Source organism: Rhinolophus sinicus, chromosome 7, assembly GCF_057876585.1.
Source record: "Rhinolophus sinicus isolate RSI-liver-muscle chromosome 7, RSI-T2T, whole genome shotgun sequence".
Taxonomy (NCBI): Eukaryota; Metazoa; Chordata; class Mammalia; order Chiroptera; family Rhinolophidae; genus Rhinolophus; species Rhinolophus sinicus.
This window is the reverse complement of record NC_142507.1, coordinates 36,821,224-36,839,173: the sequence shown is the minus strand read 5'-3', so window position 1 is coordinate 36,839,173 and position 17,950 is coordinate 36,821,224. Positions and strand designations below refer to the sequence as shown.

At 36.1% G+C, this 17,950-nt stretch overlaps 1 protein-coding gene across 1 annotated transcript in view; it reads right to left on the bottom strand.

Annotated features, from left to right (window-relative positions):
- SLC71A1 (solute carrier family 71 member 1) overlaps positions 1-17,950 on the bottom strand; it is a 42,283-nt gene that overhangs the window by 17,088 nt on the left and 7,245 nt on the right. Inside the window, exons 2-5 of the mRNA XM_074319053.2 lie at positions 9,959-10,054; positions 4,048-4,110; positions 3,182-3,309; positions 1,299-1,413 (exon numbers count right to left, since the gene is read on the bottom strand). Of these exons, the coding sequence (XP_074175154.1) occupies positions 1,299-1,413; positions 3,182-3,309; positions 4,048-4,110; positions 9,959-10,054 (402 nt within the window). The remainder of the gene's footprint in view (positions 1-1,298; positions 1,414-3,181; positions 3,310-4,047; positions 4,111-9,958; positions 10,055-17,950) is intronic.

Below are 17,950 nucleotides of genomic sequence, written 5' to 3'. Positions count from 1 at the left end.
TATTTCATGTCACGTCCCCTCTCCTTGACTCTCCCCATCTGGTAGCCATTTCTTTCTGGTCAGACAGAAAGAGGACCACAATCATTGTCCCCCCTTTTATCGGCATTCATATTATTTCTCAAAGATTTAAGTTGTGACTTCCTAAAATACATAAAGCCTCCAAGTTGAAAATTATTAATTTCAAAGATTAGACTATGACAAAGTAAATTACTTCAGCAAAAACAAAAACTGGATTTGGATTGTGGGTTGTAGTCATGGTTGTACAGCTCTATAAATTTACTAAAATTCACTGAATTATACACATCAAATGGATGAATTTTATTGTATGTAAATTATATCTCAATAAAGCTGTTAAAAAAGTTCTGACTATTATTGACTCCTTATAATTAAATGTTTACAAATGAAATCAATAGTTCTTTTTCTAAGTTTCTCATTATAGCTGCTTTGATATATCCTCTAAATCAAAGAAACTTCTGGAGCACGTGAATGGATGAAAGCATCCCCTAGGTATTTCCCCCCAAAACCTCTCAATTCCATGATTCTTTGGTACAGTGTCCTTTGAATCAATGATAGTCTCTCGTAAAACTAAGATTCAGCCTAACACAATATTTAGTCCTTATTTATCAAAAGATGCTTGTCGCATATTTGCTGAAATTCATCACTGTCCTACTTCTGGCTATCTGTATATTATTGTGCAAATGTTAACTATTTTGTTCCTAGGTTTGATAAAACAGATTATATTGTCATTAACTAGTTAACCAAAACAGTGTCCAGAGAATGGCAAACTACGGCTTATTGGCCCAATCAAGCTAAAAATGATTCTTACGTTTTAAGAGATGTAAACATATACATACAAGCAAAAACAAAAAATATTGAGACGCTGTGTGACCCACAAAGCCACAGAAAAACTTTGCTGATCTCTGAGCTTGATGTTAAGCCTATTATATTTTAGATTAGCCATTAAATATTAGTATTTTTAAACTCATGATATAGTCAGTAATTCCTTAGTTTTAGTATTCTGTTAAAAATAACTTCTATATGTAAAAATATTCTACTATAATTTCAAATCTGACATGTGTGACTAACAAATACTTACTGAATGATATCATCAAAACTTACATCATGGCTTTGTACTGAAAAAGTATTTAATGTAGTCTAATGGGATGATTTTATTATGAAATGTATTTTATGCAAATAAAAACATTGCAATGCAAAGGCCTCCATTCCTTGTATAATGAGATAATTAAAAAACAAGGTGTTTTTCAGCAGATACAAAAGTATAGAATAAACACACATACCAGCCCATAAGCCATACTTCTTTCATGTTCTTGGGTTATATCTGCTACGTATGCAAATACCACAGAGAACGTCACTGCAAAAACCCCAGAAACAGAGATAACAGCAAAGTACCACCTACAATTGAAAGACAATTGACAATGGTTAGAACAGTTACCATTAGCTTAACCTTCCTTTATTTCTATAGGTAAAGAATAGCTCATTTCAGTCACAGCTTACTGTGACAGTTCATGGATCAATTTTTCCATAAATCATAAGCCACAGATAATTTGAAAAGATAGGGCTACAAGGCCCTTCGATAGCAACTCAGCTATTATGCAGGAATACTGTAAATTACATAATGTATTCAGGTCAATCTTTTACCAAACTGTTGAATTAAGTGGCTTTGTTTCTACTAAAAACAGCAACAAACTAAAGTCTATTATAATTCAACCATTCCTATTTCCCACAATACTAACACAAAAAACAAAATCCAGTAAATAAAACTGAGGAACAACTTACTCTATATTTATTTCGAGCCTATATATAGAAACTAGATATTTTTCTGTAAGTTATGCTTAGCTCTTCAAATGTTGGCAAACAACTTCACACAGACGAAAACTGTATGGTACTGTTCATAAATACAACTGAGAATAGTTACTATAAACAGTGAACAAAAGATATTTTAAAAAGCAAACTAGATTTTGCTATACATGATTCCAAAATATCTAGTTGGGAATAAAAAGTTTCTATTGTAATGCTAATGTTTAGTTTTTTAAAATCATGTGAACTTCAAAGTATCATTCCACCAGGATTTTACTGCTTACTAAATTTTTGTAACACACTGCTTTCCACAGCAAATTCTTTTTTCAGTCCCTAGGTTCATTTGATACTATTTCAATTGTGTCATCAGCATTCAACAGGGTTTGGTCTTAGAAGTTGTATCTAACCTATCAGAGGAAGATCCTGCCCCGTATATATACCCTTGGCCTTTCTAGATATACCATGGTAATACAACCCATCTATGATACAGAATAATGTTAATATTCTGTGGAAAAGAACATTAGCCAAAGAATTAATAAATCTACAACTAAACTGGGCTCTATAACCTTGGGAAAATCATTCTGTTTGTGAGCTTTCCTTCCCTTCCTCCTCGGTGAAGAATCCTGATTTTGATCAGGGTGGCAATGAGCCCAGCCTCATATAATTAGGAGTGGCATATGCCTGAAATCTGACCAACCAGGCTCAAGCAAAAGCTGGCTAGGAATTCCGTAGTTTCCTTAAAGGATGGCGATGTGCTCCTCTTAGCCAGTCCTTCCATCTGATTGCCTAAAGTGTGAGACACGAGCTGGAGATCAAGCAGCCATCTTGGACAGAAAGGTGACAGTGGAAGATGACAGAGCACAAGTTAGGAAAAAAGAATGGTTCCCTGGAACTGCCATACCAGCTCTGAACTGTTCAAGTCCAGACTTCTCTTATATGGGGAGAGAGAAATAAGTTTCCCTGATTTTAGGCTTTACTGATATATAAAAAAATCTATTCCTAATTAATACAGATAATGATGATCAATTTGTTTTTAACATTCTATTAAACAAAATAGTTAGCAACCCTATCCAGTCCCCAAAATATTGTTTTGAAATTTGTGCTGTGATATCCAAAACCAGGCTAGCCAGTTGCCTACATGCTTCCTATCACAATACCTAGTTCCATAACCTTTATGAACTATTGGCTTAGCTACTGTATTTTGAACGGATCTCTCACCGGTGTCAAAGAATACATGTATTAAAAGAATAAAAGTAAAACTTACATAGATAGAATGGCCAAAAAGTGAAATGAATAAGGGAATATTCAGAAAACAATGAACAGAAAGTGACATTTAGTTGCTATAATCTGAATACACACATACCATGGGCTGATCTTCATTAAAGGAATTGGGGCACATGTGAAAAATACTGTTAGCAGCAAGAAGGATTTTCGGCCCCAAACATCAGAAAGAGCACCAATAAGCGGGGCACTGAGGAATGACAATAAACCCTAAAAAAGGTAAATGGAAAAAAATATATACTATGTATACTTATGAGCCAAAAATTAATCATTTTACTACCAGAGAAGAATTTTAAACAAGTTTATTTCTAAAATAAGTATATCACCAAACTTGAGATAAACAACTTATTTTTTGCCTATATATAATTTTAAAATTTCCCAAGACTGTCTAGAATTATCTGCAGGGCTCTAGTTGTGTATTAAATATAAAATGTTTTAATGAATTCTCAACTATGATAACTCCACATTAGCCATTCTAGAAAAAATATCATGTTAATTATTTGTATTTATATCCATAGACTATTTATCTGTTTATAAAATCTGTTGGTCAAATGAAATCGAGTATAGAATATGTACACTAATCAAGACTTTACCATGGTGATAGTTATAAGTTATGCATTTTTAAAATAGTTCTTTTCTCTTCAATTTGTATTCTTGTTCTTAGTTTACAAAAGCATTCAAATCTCTAGAATAAAAATGGCAACACATAAAACACAGGGGAAATCTGCTACGATGTGTGGTTCACCATTATAGATGGTTGGCTATATTTGAGTCAAATTATATTTACAACCCACTTAGTTTAAAAGGTGTTAAGTAATCCCCCAAGACATACTCTAATTGTAAAAATTAACACTTACTAGATTAGTCAATTAAACAGAATTATATATACATAAATGTATAGGGGGGTTGTACACATGCATATATGTATGTATATATGATTGATCCTACCTTTACTCCTTGAATTAGGCCATTCATCAGAAATGTATGTTTAGGGAAAGTTTCATGTAACACCTAAAGAATGAAAACAAAATAAAAATCTCATGCTACATTTCAGTCTTAGTAAAACGTCTACATTTGTTTATTTTAAAATATTCATTTGTAATACAAATCTAATTTTATTTCAAACAAATTTTCAGATTTATATGACACTATGAATATAAGTAAATAATAATACCAAACATTTATATGGCATTTACTATGTATGTCCCAAGGCACTAAATTGGGTACTTTATGTATATTATCTCCTTTAATGCCTCACAATGACCCTATTAATAAACTGATACAAACAGTGGTCAAATGTCTTGTCCAAGATTTCATAGTAAGTGGCAAAACTGGAATTGAACAGAGGACGTCAGGCTTGACAGTCCATGCTTTTAATCACTATGGTAGTTTGCCTCACACATGTAACTGAATGACTTATAACTCCTTTAGAGATAGGTGTGTATTATCTAAGGAGACTGGGAGAATACATAGGGAAATTTTAATTAGATCTATTTGGTTGGTGCAAAATTGCGGTTTAAAAGGTTAAAAATAACTGCAAAAACCACAATTACTTTTGCACCAACCTATTAGAAACCGTGTTTCCCCTAAAATAAGACCTAGCCAGATAATCAGCTCTACTGTGTCTTTTGGAGCAAAAATTAATATAGGACCCGGTCTTATACTATATAAGACCTGGTATTATATATTATATTACACCCAGTCTTACATTATACCATATTATATAAGACCTGGTCTTACATTATAGTAAAATAAGACTGGGTCTTATATTAAGTTTTGTTCCAAAAGACACATTAGGGTGGGAGATGAGGGTAAGGGGGATCAAATATATGGTGATGGAAGAACTGACTCTGGGTGGTGAACACACAATGGGATTTATGGATGATGTGATACACAATTGTACACCTGGAACCTATGTAATTTTACTAACAATTGTCACCCCAATAAATTTAAAAAAATAAATTATAAAAAAAAAAGACACATTAGAACTGATTGTCCAGCTAGGTCTTATTTTCAGGGAAACACGGAAGATTCCACTAAGAAAAAAAAAAAATCACAACCTATGAAAATGTACAAGTATAACAAGCTATTCTACCCTTTCTAAGACCTGTTCTCAAACTACATAGCATCAGTTTGTTCACAAGGTAGCAAGTGAACCTTTGGGAAACCACTGGTTTAAAAATTGGAGGGAAGGTAACCGAAAAAAATAAAAAGCAGCAGCTACAATTTATAGCCTCCATGTCAGAGGCTTTACATACACTGTTTTATTTAATCCTAACAACATTAGGAATTAGATAATATTACCACTTTACAGATGAGGCCACTGAGTTCTTGCTTGACTTAAAGTCAATGTTTCTTCCATTATACCATACTGTCTCTCAATAAAGACAACAGAACGGTAATGTGGGGACTAAGAAAGGTGGGAAATCTCCTTAGGAAGCAAACTATGCTAAGTGTACTTTCCGACATTTTGCAAGAAAAACATTTGGAAGGATTAGCATGCTCTCTTTTTCAGTTTACTGTCAATAACTAGAAATTTCACAAAAATTAATTCATATGTAAAAATAAAGAAAATTAGAAATGAAATGTTTTAAAAACTTTAAAAAACTTGAGAGTAAATAGTCCTTAAAATATTAAATGCCTTAGGACTGTCTCTGTAGCAAAGGATGCTAAGCCATTTACATAGAAACGTGGCTGGTAGATTTGAGTATAGGGTCTTAGCTCCACAACATGTACTGTACATTTAGCAGCTAGAATGATCAAACAGTGGTCTAGTATTTCTAGAACCATAGGTCTATTAAAAAAGTAGTCACTTCTTAGCATTAGAGATCCTTAGACCTATTGTCTGCCACAAATTCTCTTTATCTAATATGTTATCACTGATTGAACAGCCACTATGACCCAACCATATAGTCATAACCTCTCAAAGTGTTAGACTTCAGTCCTTCAAAATATTTGTCAGTGTAAAATTCTTCTTTGTAGTTAAAGTAAGTCTCCTTGTTGGTAGAGACTTTACCATCCTCCCTTGGGAAGTCTTCCACATAGAACACAGCGTTCTGTAAGCTCTATGAGCTTAAAACAAAGATAATTACAACCACATTAAGTGTAAAAAAAAAAAGTTTTTTAACTTCACATTTATCTTAAAAACTATAAGGCTATCATAAATTTAAAAACAAGTATTTATTATAATTAATATGTCTTAAGGTCAGTTATCTGTTAAATGAATTTAAAAATATATTTTAAATTTAAAATGATGAAACTTTATACATTTTAAGAGTTACTTATGGTAAGAGTAATACTTATAATACAAATAAAGTGAATTATATCTTCATTCTCATTTTCTATTTTTATATGAATGTTATACTGTGACTCTCTAGCAGGCACTATTTATAATCAATTTCAAAACATATAAAACAGAAATAGAATGTTTAAAGGTTAACAGACTTTTAGAAATGGAACAAAGTGCTATGGTTTGGTGTCTTCTACTCTGAAGCCCTCTTCCCACACCCTACCACGGGGGTTAAAAGTAAGGCCTCCAACAAAGTCAACAACAACTAAACTTGGTCAGCAAAAAGCCTCAAAATGAGCAAAATATTTTTTAAAAACCTACCCTGAATTAATACATTAGTCCTTAATTATTGATATATACTAGGTTCGTAAGAGAATCACTTCTAAAGAATACAAATGCCTGACTGAGCCTCACCCTTGAAGATTCTGATTTCAGCAAGATGGGTTGGTAAGGCCTAGGTATTTTGAAAAAACTCCTCAAGTATCACTGATATTCAACTTGTTTAAAAAAAAAAAAATCACTGAATTAGTAGCACATTGTAACTACTGAAAAAAAGGTTCATCTCTGGTTGGCAAAATGAGTCCTAATAGGGAAGGTAAAGCCTACCCTGAAACCAAGAGCTCTAATCAAACTGTTGGCTTGGAGGAGTGGGTAGGACTGCAGAACCTTCACGCCCTTACACGTTTCCATGCTTAATGTTTTACAACAAGGCATACATCATATATCTAACTATAAAAAAAAAGCATTATATATTCTATACACAGATTTATACATGTGTGTCCATGCACAATTTTCCTTAGTGATGTTTCAACGATTCTTGCTGTTCCAATGTGCAAAGGCCAAAGTACCTGAAAGTCCCTAGAGCATAACAAACCTCAGCATTCAGAGACAACCTAATGTCTACAACTCAATACTTGTTTTGCGTAGGTCTCTCCCCCAACCCCCAAGGTTTTCCTCATCACACAAGACAAAAATGTGGAACAGTAATTTAAAGCAATTACTTGAAAACATGTATACATTACAGATGAGAAAACACTAGAAAAATAAAACTCTAGGTTTCAATATTCATTAACATGTACAGTTTTTTATGACAGGATGGTTGAAGTAAAAAAATATAACCAAAATGGAAAAAGGTAAAGAATTATGCGTATGAAAATATTAGGGACAACTCTCTAGTAAGCATAACATCATTTTGCCATTTTAAAATTCAAGTATAAATAACAAACAGGAATTAAGAGTAACTAACAACCATAAGGAAAAAAGTCTTGCTATAAATCAAATTATTGGCAATAATGTTATAGCAATTTTCTAACACATGTAGTAATGCTGGCCAAAAAGCCCAAAAAACAAAAAACTAAGTCCCCTCAAATTAGCACCTTCCATTTTCCTGAGCAGAATTCAATTCAGTATTTCAAAAAGTTTTTTAAAAAAGGGAAACAAAAATCAAAGGTATTGCCCATTTTTTCCCATTTTTTAATTAACAAAAAGAATTAAGACTAAGCACAAAGTTAGTTTTCCCCATACCACAAAAAATGAACTAATAAACAAGGTTTTATATCTAAATAACTGGATTTCTTCCTTGCTCTTAAAGAAGACAGTATCCCTTTGTCCAGTTAGGAAAAAAAAGATACTAAAGTTAGACAAAAAGTTAACATATCTAAAAAACATAAACCACAGGAAAATTTAAAAATGGCTATACACACTTCAAATCCTGATGACAAATTATGGAAACATCACAAAAACCTTTTTTGATGGCTTGCTAACAGTTTACCCAATATTTTAATCTCTCTTCTAGGCTAGTGGTTGGCCTGCCCATAACCTCAACTATCTAAAACATGGCATCACCTACGACCAGCATTCCCCAAGACTGAGTACTGGGACAAAGCAAGCCCAGGTTCTAATACCAACACTACAGTTTACTATCAAAGTAGCAAGGAAATTTGCTTAACTCTCTAAGCCTTAATTTTCTCATCTGTATTATGCATCTAATACCCACTCAAAGGTGGTTTTGAGGATTAAACGTGATAATGTATTTAAAGTGTTTAGGATTGTGCCTGGACCCATCATACTATAAATATATATGGACTGTTTATTATTACACAGCTCAAGTCCTTTAAACCACAGGACTGATGATCCATCAGACAGATTTACATGTTATGTTGGTAGTAGATTATAAATAAGCACACATAGAACATGAGGAAAAGCTAATATAAAGGTGCGAGACCACAAAGGTATGACAGCACCTGGGTAGCCCTTGACATCAGGTTACTACAATATAATGAAATTGCGAATGTCTTAATGAACTTGCATCATCTGATGAAGTTCCAAATCAGTGTACTTGGATTATGAAGGCAAGAAATGTATAAATTAATGTTTGAAAGATACCGATCAGAAATTATTAAACTTAAAATAAAATCCCATTTGAAAAGCCTACTGTATTTTGAAAAGCCCAATTTATTTTATGTATAACTGATGAACCACTGCAGGTAAATGAGCTGTTTCCTTCTAAAAACGAAAGGATCCCAAATCAAAACATACTCCAATGAGCATTCTTACAATTATATGTGGGAGAACTGTCATTTTTTTCAAGGAACTATTCTGACTTGCAATACATGGTTTATTACAAAAGAATTGTATTTATCTGAGATTTTATTTTCTCCTGAATCTTGTTTTAGCAGTACTCATGAATATGCCCTGTTATTCAAAAGAACTGTTAGACATCCATGTTTTCTGTAGATACAGTATTCATCATGTAGCCATATCATAAATATGCCAAGAAATATGGAACATACTTTTTCTTAGACTAATTTAATCTACTTACAACATGATAATTCAATTTATTTATGAGCAAGCTTTTTGTGAAAACCTTTTTTATGTAATAATGAACAAGCTCATGAAAATATAAGGAAGTATACTGCTTTAAAATTCTGTTCTTCTGGGATTTGGTAAGCTGTCCGTTTACCCTAATCACACCTTTCAAGATAAAGACTACCATAACTACTCCTTCCGTCATTCCCTTCCCCTACAATAGGAGAAAACCAGCTGGCATATGAGGTGTTTAGTCTGGCAGGGAGGTCTTTTCTAAGGTTCCAAACCTGGAAATATTTGGGTAAAACCAGCTTAGGCCTCTGAAAAGAATCACCTTTCTACATAGTTACCTCTAGATCCTTGGCTTAAACTAAAAGAAATTTGTATTTGGAAAATGCAACTACATGAATGAATCTCAAAATGACAATGCTGAGTGATTCAGTCAGACATCTCTCCTAAGCCTGTGAGTATATGAATCCTTTCCATCCCATTCAAGCAGAGTGGTGGTTGAGCCCCTGCTTAAACATGCCCAATGTTTAACTGAAGAATCACACCTGTCCAAGCTCTCCCCCCAAAAAAAAGAAAGGGAGAAGGTTGAAAAAGACAACTAAAGCAGGAAAATACAATACTGAAGGCTTGACTAATTCTAGTTAGAGAATTAACCATGGAAATGTAAAAGGGCTGTCTTTCCCCCCTGAAACTGTAGAAAAAGAGATTTTTTTTTTTTAAAGGGAGTGATAAATAAGTTAAAAGATGACTTACCACCAATGTGGGTGCCGTCAATAATCCCCAAGCAAAGAACTCCAAAAAGATGACGATAACCGCATGATAAACACTAGGAGAACCTATTCCTTGAGGCTATAAAAACAGATGTTTAGAAGTTAGTGCAAAAAAATCAGAGATACCAGGAATAAAAATCTGGTGCTCTACTTCTCTGAGCGTATTTTCAAATGAAATATCAATTTACTTTTTTCAAGTACTTCCAACAAAGCAATTCACAGATGACTTGCTCTCTAATCTTTAAAGTCATTTTACTAGTTCACTTGTGAAAAATTTGTACATTTTTCACTTTGTCAGAAATGCAGTGCCACAACTTTATGCAAAAAATAATAAAGATAAATAGTAATACTTTAACAATAAAACTAGGGACTACATCAAACGAAAAAGTTTATGCCCGGCACAGAAACCATCAACAGAATGAAAAGACAACCTACTGAATGGAAGAATATATTCGGCAATGATACATCTGATAAGACATTAATACACAAAATATTTAAGGCACATATACAACCTAACACCAAAAAAAAAAAAAAAAAAAAAAAATCTGATTAAAAATAGGCAGAGGACCTAAATAGACGTTTCTCCAGAGATGACATACAGATGGCCAATACATATGAAAAGATGCTCAATGTCACTAATCATCAGAGAAATGCAAATTAAAACCACAGTGAGATATCACCTCAAACCTGTCAGAATGGGTAACATCAATAAATCAAGAAACAGTGTTGACGAGGATATAGAAAAAAGGGAACCTTTGTGCAGTGTTGGGGGGATTGCGAATTGGTGCAGCCACTATGGAAAACAGTACAAAAGTTACTCAAAATTTTAAAAATAGAACTACCAATATGACCCAGCAATGCCACTTATGGGCATTTATTCAAAAAAATAAAAAGACATTTAATTCAAAAAGATATATGCACCCCTATGTTCACTACAGCATTATTTACAATAGCAAAGACATAGAAGCAACTTAAGTATTCACTGATAAACAACTGGATAAAAATGTGGTGTACACACACAAACACTGGAATATTACTGAGCCATAAAAAAGAATGAAATGTTTCCATTTACAACAACATGGATGAACCTAGATGGTATTTTGCTGACTGAAATAAGTCAGACAGAGAAAGACAAATACCATATGATTTCACTTACATGTGGAATCTAACAAAACAAAAACAAAATAAGCAAGCAAAAACAAGAAAAAAAACACACCAGAAACTCAGAGATATGGAGAAAAAAATTGAGGTTGCCAGAGGGGAGGGGGAGGGGTTGAGAGATGGGTGAGGAGGGAAAGGGATTAAGAGGTACAAATTGGTAGTTACAAAATAGTCACCGGGATGTAAAGTATAGCATAGGAAATATAGTCAATAATATTGTAATAACTATGTATGGTGTCAGATGGGTGCTAGAATTATTGGGGTGAACACTTCATAAAGTATATAAACGTCTAATCACTACGCCATACACCTGAAACTAATATAATATTGTATGTCAACTGTAATTAGAAGATAATTTTTTTAAATTAAGCAATTAATAAACAAAAAATTTTTAAAAACTGGAACTATTCTAAAATGTCAGAATGCACTTTTTAATTCAATTGTCCTAAGTGGTTTGCACTGAATATGACATACATCAAAATGTTACAAACATTGGAATCTTTGGTTAAGATGGTGGAGTACTAGGTAAGTGCTGTGCTTGCCTCCTCCCATGATCACATCAAAATTATAACTTAACTACAGAACAATCATCACTGAGAAATCTCCTGAAGTCTAGCTACACAGAAATCCTATAAGAATATAGAAAAGAAGCCACCTTGCGACTGGCAGGAGTGGTGGAGCTACACACTGGGCTGGTTCCACACCGAAATCTGGTGGTTAAAAATCAGGAGGGATATCTTGGCTGTGGAGGTCTGCCCTGAGTAGCGAGGGGTACCACCCCCACACTAGGCTCCCCAGACCAAGGTTCCAGTGCCAGGGAGAGAAGTTTCCATAAATTTTGGCTTTGAAAACCAGGGGAGACTGTAGCTGTGTGAGATGAAGGGCAGCTGAAGTCCAGGCATTCCTCTTAAAGAGCCCGCCCATAGACTTGCTCACTGATAGATTCACTCACTCTGAGCTCTATGGCTGGGGCAGCGGCTCGAAAGGCACGAAGGACAAATGAGGAGAAACTGAATTGACTGGCTTCAGTGGGAAGCCTGGAGAGGCGATTTCTCCCAGACAGAAGTGCTGACAGAAGGTGCTGTTCCTTTGTTGAGACTTTCCCACACACAGCCTGCATTCCCAGGCTGGCGCCATATCTAAGTCTCCATCAACCTGGCTAACACCACTAGCCCTGCCCTGGTGATTCCCTGAGACCCTGCCCCACTCAACTTGCGGGCCCACCCAAGCGTTTCCAGGGGATCTTCCATACTAACAGCCTGTCTTACCTCATGCTGGGACTTTCTTAAACTCTCTCAGAGGTTCACACACCCCAAACAAGCGGGATCTGGCCTCGGCGTACCCCATACCTCTTGTTATTCAGCTCCAAACCCAGCATGAGTGGCAGCCAGCCTCAGCTTGCTTAGCCTCTCCCAGGCACCTCCAAGCCCAGCACAAGCAAGAACCATCTGCATATCACTTTGTAGCTTATATCAAGTGGTCCCAGGAAGGGCACTGGAAGCGGCAGACCGAGAGCCCCTACCAAGAGGCCCCAGAACCAACACACCTGGTCGCCAGCTTCAGACCACACCAGAGCACCTCCCAACCACCTACACAAACAACACACCCGAAGGGCAGACTCGACAGGCACCAGAGCCAGGCTAAAGCGAATTCTGCTTTGCAGGGTCAGCCCTGCACCACAGCTCCTCCACTGTAGTCACAGCCAGTCCTCACAACCAATCAGCCAGAGGGTCAATCTCTACTACTGATATGCCAACAGCAATCAAGGCTCAGCTATGACAGGAGGGCTCACACAACCCACACGAGGGACACACCTGGAGCACCTGGCTCAGGTGACCAGGGAGACTGTGCCACTGGGCCCCACGGGACATCTATATAAGGCCACTCTAGCAAGACTGGGAGACATACAAACAAACACAGAGAGGCAGCCAAAATGAGGAGACAAAGAAATATGTCCCAAATGAGAGAACAGAATGAAGCTACAGAAAAAGTACTAAACAAAATGAAGCCAAGATTTGGAAGCAACCTAAGTGTCCATCAATAGATGAATGGGGAAAGATGTGGTACATATATAAAATTGAACATTACTCAACCATAAAAAAAGAATGGTCTTGGCCATCTGCAAACAAAAAGTAATCTATCAGACACAGAGTTCAAAACATTGATTATAAAGATGTTCAGTGATCCAGGGGGAACTTTGTCAAAGAGATGGGAAACATAAAAATAGAGATAGAAAACAGAAAAAAGAACCTGTCAGAAATGAAGAATACAAAAACTGAAATAATGACTACCTTAGAAGGAACCAACAGCAGATTAGATGAAGCAGAGAATTCAATCAGCGATTTGGAAGATAAGGTAGCAGAAAACAACCAACCAGAAGCGCAAAAAGAAAAAAGACTCTAAAACTATGAGGATAGTTTAAAGGGTCTCTGGGACAACATCAAGCGTACCAACATTTACATCACAGGGGTACCAGTAGGAGATAACAAGGAATTGAAAACCTATTTGAACAAATAATATCGGAAAACTTCCCTAAGCTGGCAAAGGAAATAGAGATAAGATATACAAGTCCAGGAAGTGCAGAGTCCCAAACAAGATGAACCCAAAGAGGCCCACACCTAGACACATCATAATTAAAATGCCAAAGGTTAAAGACATAGAGAGAACCTTAAAAACAGCAAGAGAAAAGCAGTTAGTTACCTACAAGGGAGCTCCCATAAAGCTGTAGGCTGATTTCTCAACAGAAACTTTGAAGGCCAGAAGGGATGGGTATGAAATATTCCAAGTGATGAAAAGCAAGGACCTACAACCAGGGTCACTCTACCCCCCAAAGTTATCATTTAGAATTGAAGAACAGATAGAGAGCTTCCCAGACGAGAAAAAGCTAAAAGAGTTCATCAACACCAAAGCAGTATTACAAGAAATGTTAGAGGGACTTCTTTAAGAAGAAAAAAAGATTTTAAAAATATTAATAATAAAATGGCAATAACTACATATCTATCAACAATTACTTTAAATGTAAATGAATTAAATGCTCCAATCAAATGACACAGGGTGGCTAGCTGGAAGAAACCCAAAACACTAATTTGAAAAGACATATACATCCATATGTTCACTGAAGCATTATTTACAGTAGCCAAGATATGGAAGCAACCTAAATGTCCATCAATGGGTGAACGGATAAAGAAAAGGTGGTACATACAAGTATACACAATGGAACATTACTCAGCCATAAAAAAAAATGCAATCTTGCCATCTGCAACATGGATAGCTCTAGAAGGTATCATGCTAAGTGAAATAAGTCAGAAAAAGACAAATACCATACGATTTCACTTAAACAAGTGGAATCTAAAAAGAAAAATAAACAAAACAGAAACAAACCCATAAATACAGAGAAAAAATTGATGGTTGTCAGATGGGAGGGTGTGTGGATGAAAAGGGGTAAGGAATTAAGAAGTACAAATTGGTAGTTACGAAATAGTCACAGGGATGTATAATATAGGGGATATATTCAATAATATTGTAATAACTATATACAGTGCCAGGTGGGTACTAGATTTATCAGGGTGATCACTTTGTAAGTTATATAAATGTTTAATCACTATGATGCACACCTGAGCTAATATAATATTGTATGTCAAGTGTAATTCAAAAATAAAAAATTATTTAAAAAAGAAAAATTAGCTACCCCATAACAAGCATAAAAATATAATGGTAAAAACCTCTGACTTACAATAGCACCTATGCACACAAGCATACCACTCACATACAACATTTGTTTGTCACTCTCTCTTTCCCTGTAATTCGTTGGTCTTAGAAAAAAGATGATTTATTCCTGATGTGTTTTATACATGTATGTATATATATATGTATATATATATATATATATATATATATATATATATATGTATATATATATATATATATATTTTTTAGTCTAGAAATAAACTTCATAAAAAAATGTTACATACATGAAGACTAAAAACTATTATTTCTACATATTGATACTTCAAAAAACAAATTCACAATAACGTTGCAGTACTTTCATCAGTAAAATGGTACACAGTAGATGATTAAACATTTGCTGAAATTTAACCCCTGAAACTATTCTTTAGTTACTTATGTTGTTTTCAAATTGAATAACTATTCTTAAACTTCAGGGATGTATGGACGCTTTTGGGAATCTCCCTAGAAAAATGTATAGTCTAAGAAACGTGTGCAAACAACTTCAGGGTGAGCAGACCCAAGTTAAGAACTGCTGATTGAGTTAGCATCCAAGATCAAAATGGCGCACGAGGTGAGACTCTGGAAATCTCCCCTGGAATTTACAACAAATCGAACTTTAACTCCACGAAGGACTCCCTGTGCAGCAGACAGGCAAGACAAAGAGACCCACTACTGAATTCACCTAAAGGTGGGCGAATCGCGCAAGCGGGGGAGGAGGGAAGGGAGAAGTGCGGAGACAGAGCCGTGCTGGTGCAGGACGCAGACCTAGCTCAGTGCGCCGAGCTCGCTGCATCCCGGAACTACCGCAGCTGCGGGAGAGGGAAGAACTCGGACTGCTAGGGCTCCGCTTATGGCCCACAGGACGCAGCATATAGCATATGGCTGAGGAGGCAGCATATAACACGGCTGAACCCAACGCTCACGGCAGAAACCTCGGAGAAAAGACTGAGGGAAAGAGGCTGAAAACGGTGGTTTAAGCCCTCACTGCCGAGCAGAGAACGGAAGCCTTAGGCACTGAGACTAGCCGCCCCCTCCCTACCCTCCCAGAGCTCGCCCCGCCCCCACCTACCCAGTGCTAGAAGCGGAACAGCAGCAGTGTCAGATCAAAAGAACAGAATATTTGCTGTTCTGAGAACTGTGGTCCTCAGACACAGATTCGCAGCCCAACTAGTTCTGCAAAGGGGAGGGAGCTGTGGAAGCAGGACTAGCTGTGGTGGTGGGCACCACCATTGCTCTGGGCCACCTCTCCACAACTCACCCCGCCCCTGACCCCACCTATCTGGGCAGATCCCTGCAGGAGTAAACAGAACTGCTGAAACATACGGACTCTGAATCTGGTGCAGGAAGAGCTTTGGAACTTCAAAAGCTCTCTGCATTCCCACATGGACACTGCGCCCTGTGACCCAGGCAAACTGTTAACAAAGGAGAAGCCCATCTCCCAGGGAATCCCCCCCATTGTGAGAAGCTCGAATAGTGCAGAAAAAACATAGCACTACAGTGTGAGAGAGAAAAAAAGGCTGCAGTCGGAGAGAAAATAAAACATTCTACCAACAAGTACTGGAAAACAAAAGAAAGACCTCTTCCTATCAACCTGTTGCAGAAGCCACTCCTGTAGATGTCCAGGAAGAGAAATAGCAAATCAGTAATTGCCATGAATAACCACGGCAACAAGAAAAAAAGTGAAACGTCTCCATAAAAGGAACATAAAGATATGGAAATATGTGACTTAAATGACAGAGAATTCAAGACTGCAGTTCTGAAAAAACTCAACGAGATGCAAAAAAACACAGAAAGGCAGTTTAATGAACTCAGAAACATAATAGAAGAACAACATGAGCATTTTACAAAAGAGACTGAAATTTTAAAAAAGAACCAAATAGAATTTCTGGAGATTAAGAACTCAACAGAAGAAATTAAGAATGAAATAGTCAGCTAAGGTAGTAGAGTTGACCAGATGGAGGAAAGAATCAGTGACACTGAAGATAGAAACCTGGAAATTACACAGATGGAAGAAGAAAGAGACTTGAGACTTAAAAGAAATGAAAGAACTCTACAAGAAATTCCTGACTCCATCAGAAAGAGCAATATAAGAATAATGGGCATACCAGAAGAAGAAACAGAGACGGGAACAGAGAATATATTCAAACAAATTGTTGATGAGAACTTCCCAAACCTGTGGATAGAACTGGATCCTCGAATCCAAGAAGCAAACAGAACACCCAATTACCTAAATCCCAACAGGCCTTCTCCAAGGCACATTGTATTGAAGCTGGCTAAAATCAATAACAAAGAAAGAATCCTCAAGTCAGCCAGGGAAAAGAAGACGGTAACCTACATTACATTATCATCAGATTTTCCAGCAGAAACTCTACAAGCCAGGAGGGAGTGGAACCAAATATTCAAACTATTGAAAGAGAGAAATTATGAGCCAAGAATAATATATCCAGCTAAGATATCCTTTAGCTATGAAGGAGGAATAAAGACCTTTCCAGACATACAGAAACTGAGGGAATTTTCTAATACATGACCTGAACTACAAGAAATACTAAAGGAGGCTATTTGACCACCATCAAAAGGGACAATTTATGGCAACCAAAACATAAAAAGAGGGAGAGTAAAGGACTGAATCAGAATATAGGCATGGAGAAAGTAAGCGTGCTGAAGAAAATGGAATACTCTAAATATCAAACTTTCTTTTACATAAACTTAAGGGTAACTACTCAAAAAAAGAAAAAAAATCCAGAACTGAAATATATACTGTAATAAAACAAGAAACAGAGGGAAACATCATAGAGTACCACCACACAGAAATAACAGACAACAACAAAAGGCAAAGAAACAATGGAGACACAGCTTTACTAGAAAATTAAAGATAGAATGATAGGAAATCCCCACATATCAATAATCACCCTAAATGTAAATGGACTGAACTCACCAATAAAAAGGCACAGAGTAGCAGATTGGATCAAAAACTAAACCCAACCATATGCTGTCTCCAAGAGACACATCTCAGCTACAAGGACAGGCATAGACTCAAAGTGAAAAAGGGTAGAAAGTGACACTCCAAGTAAATGGTACCCAGAGAAAA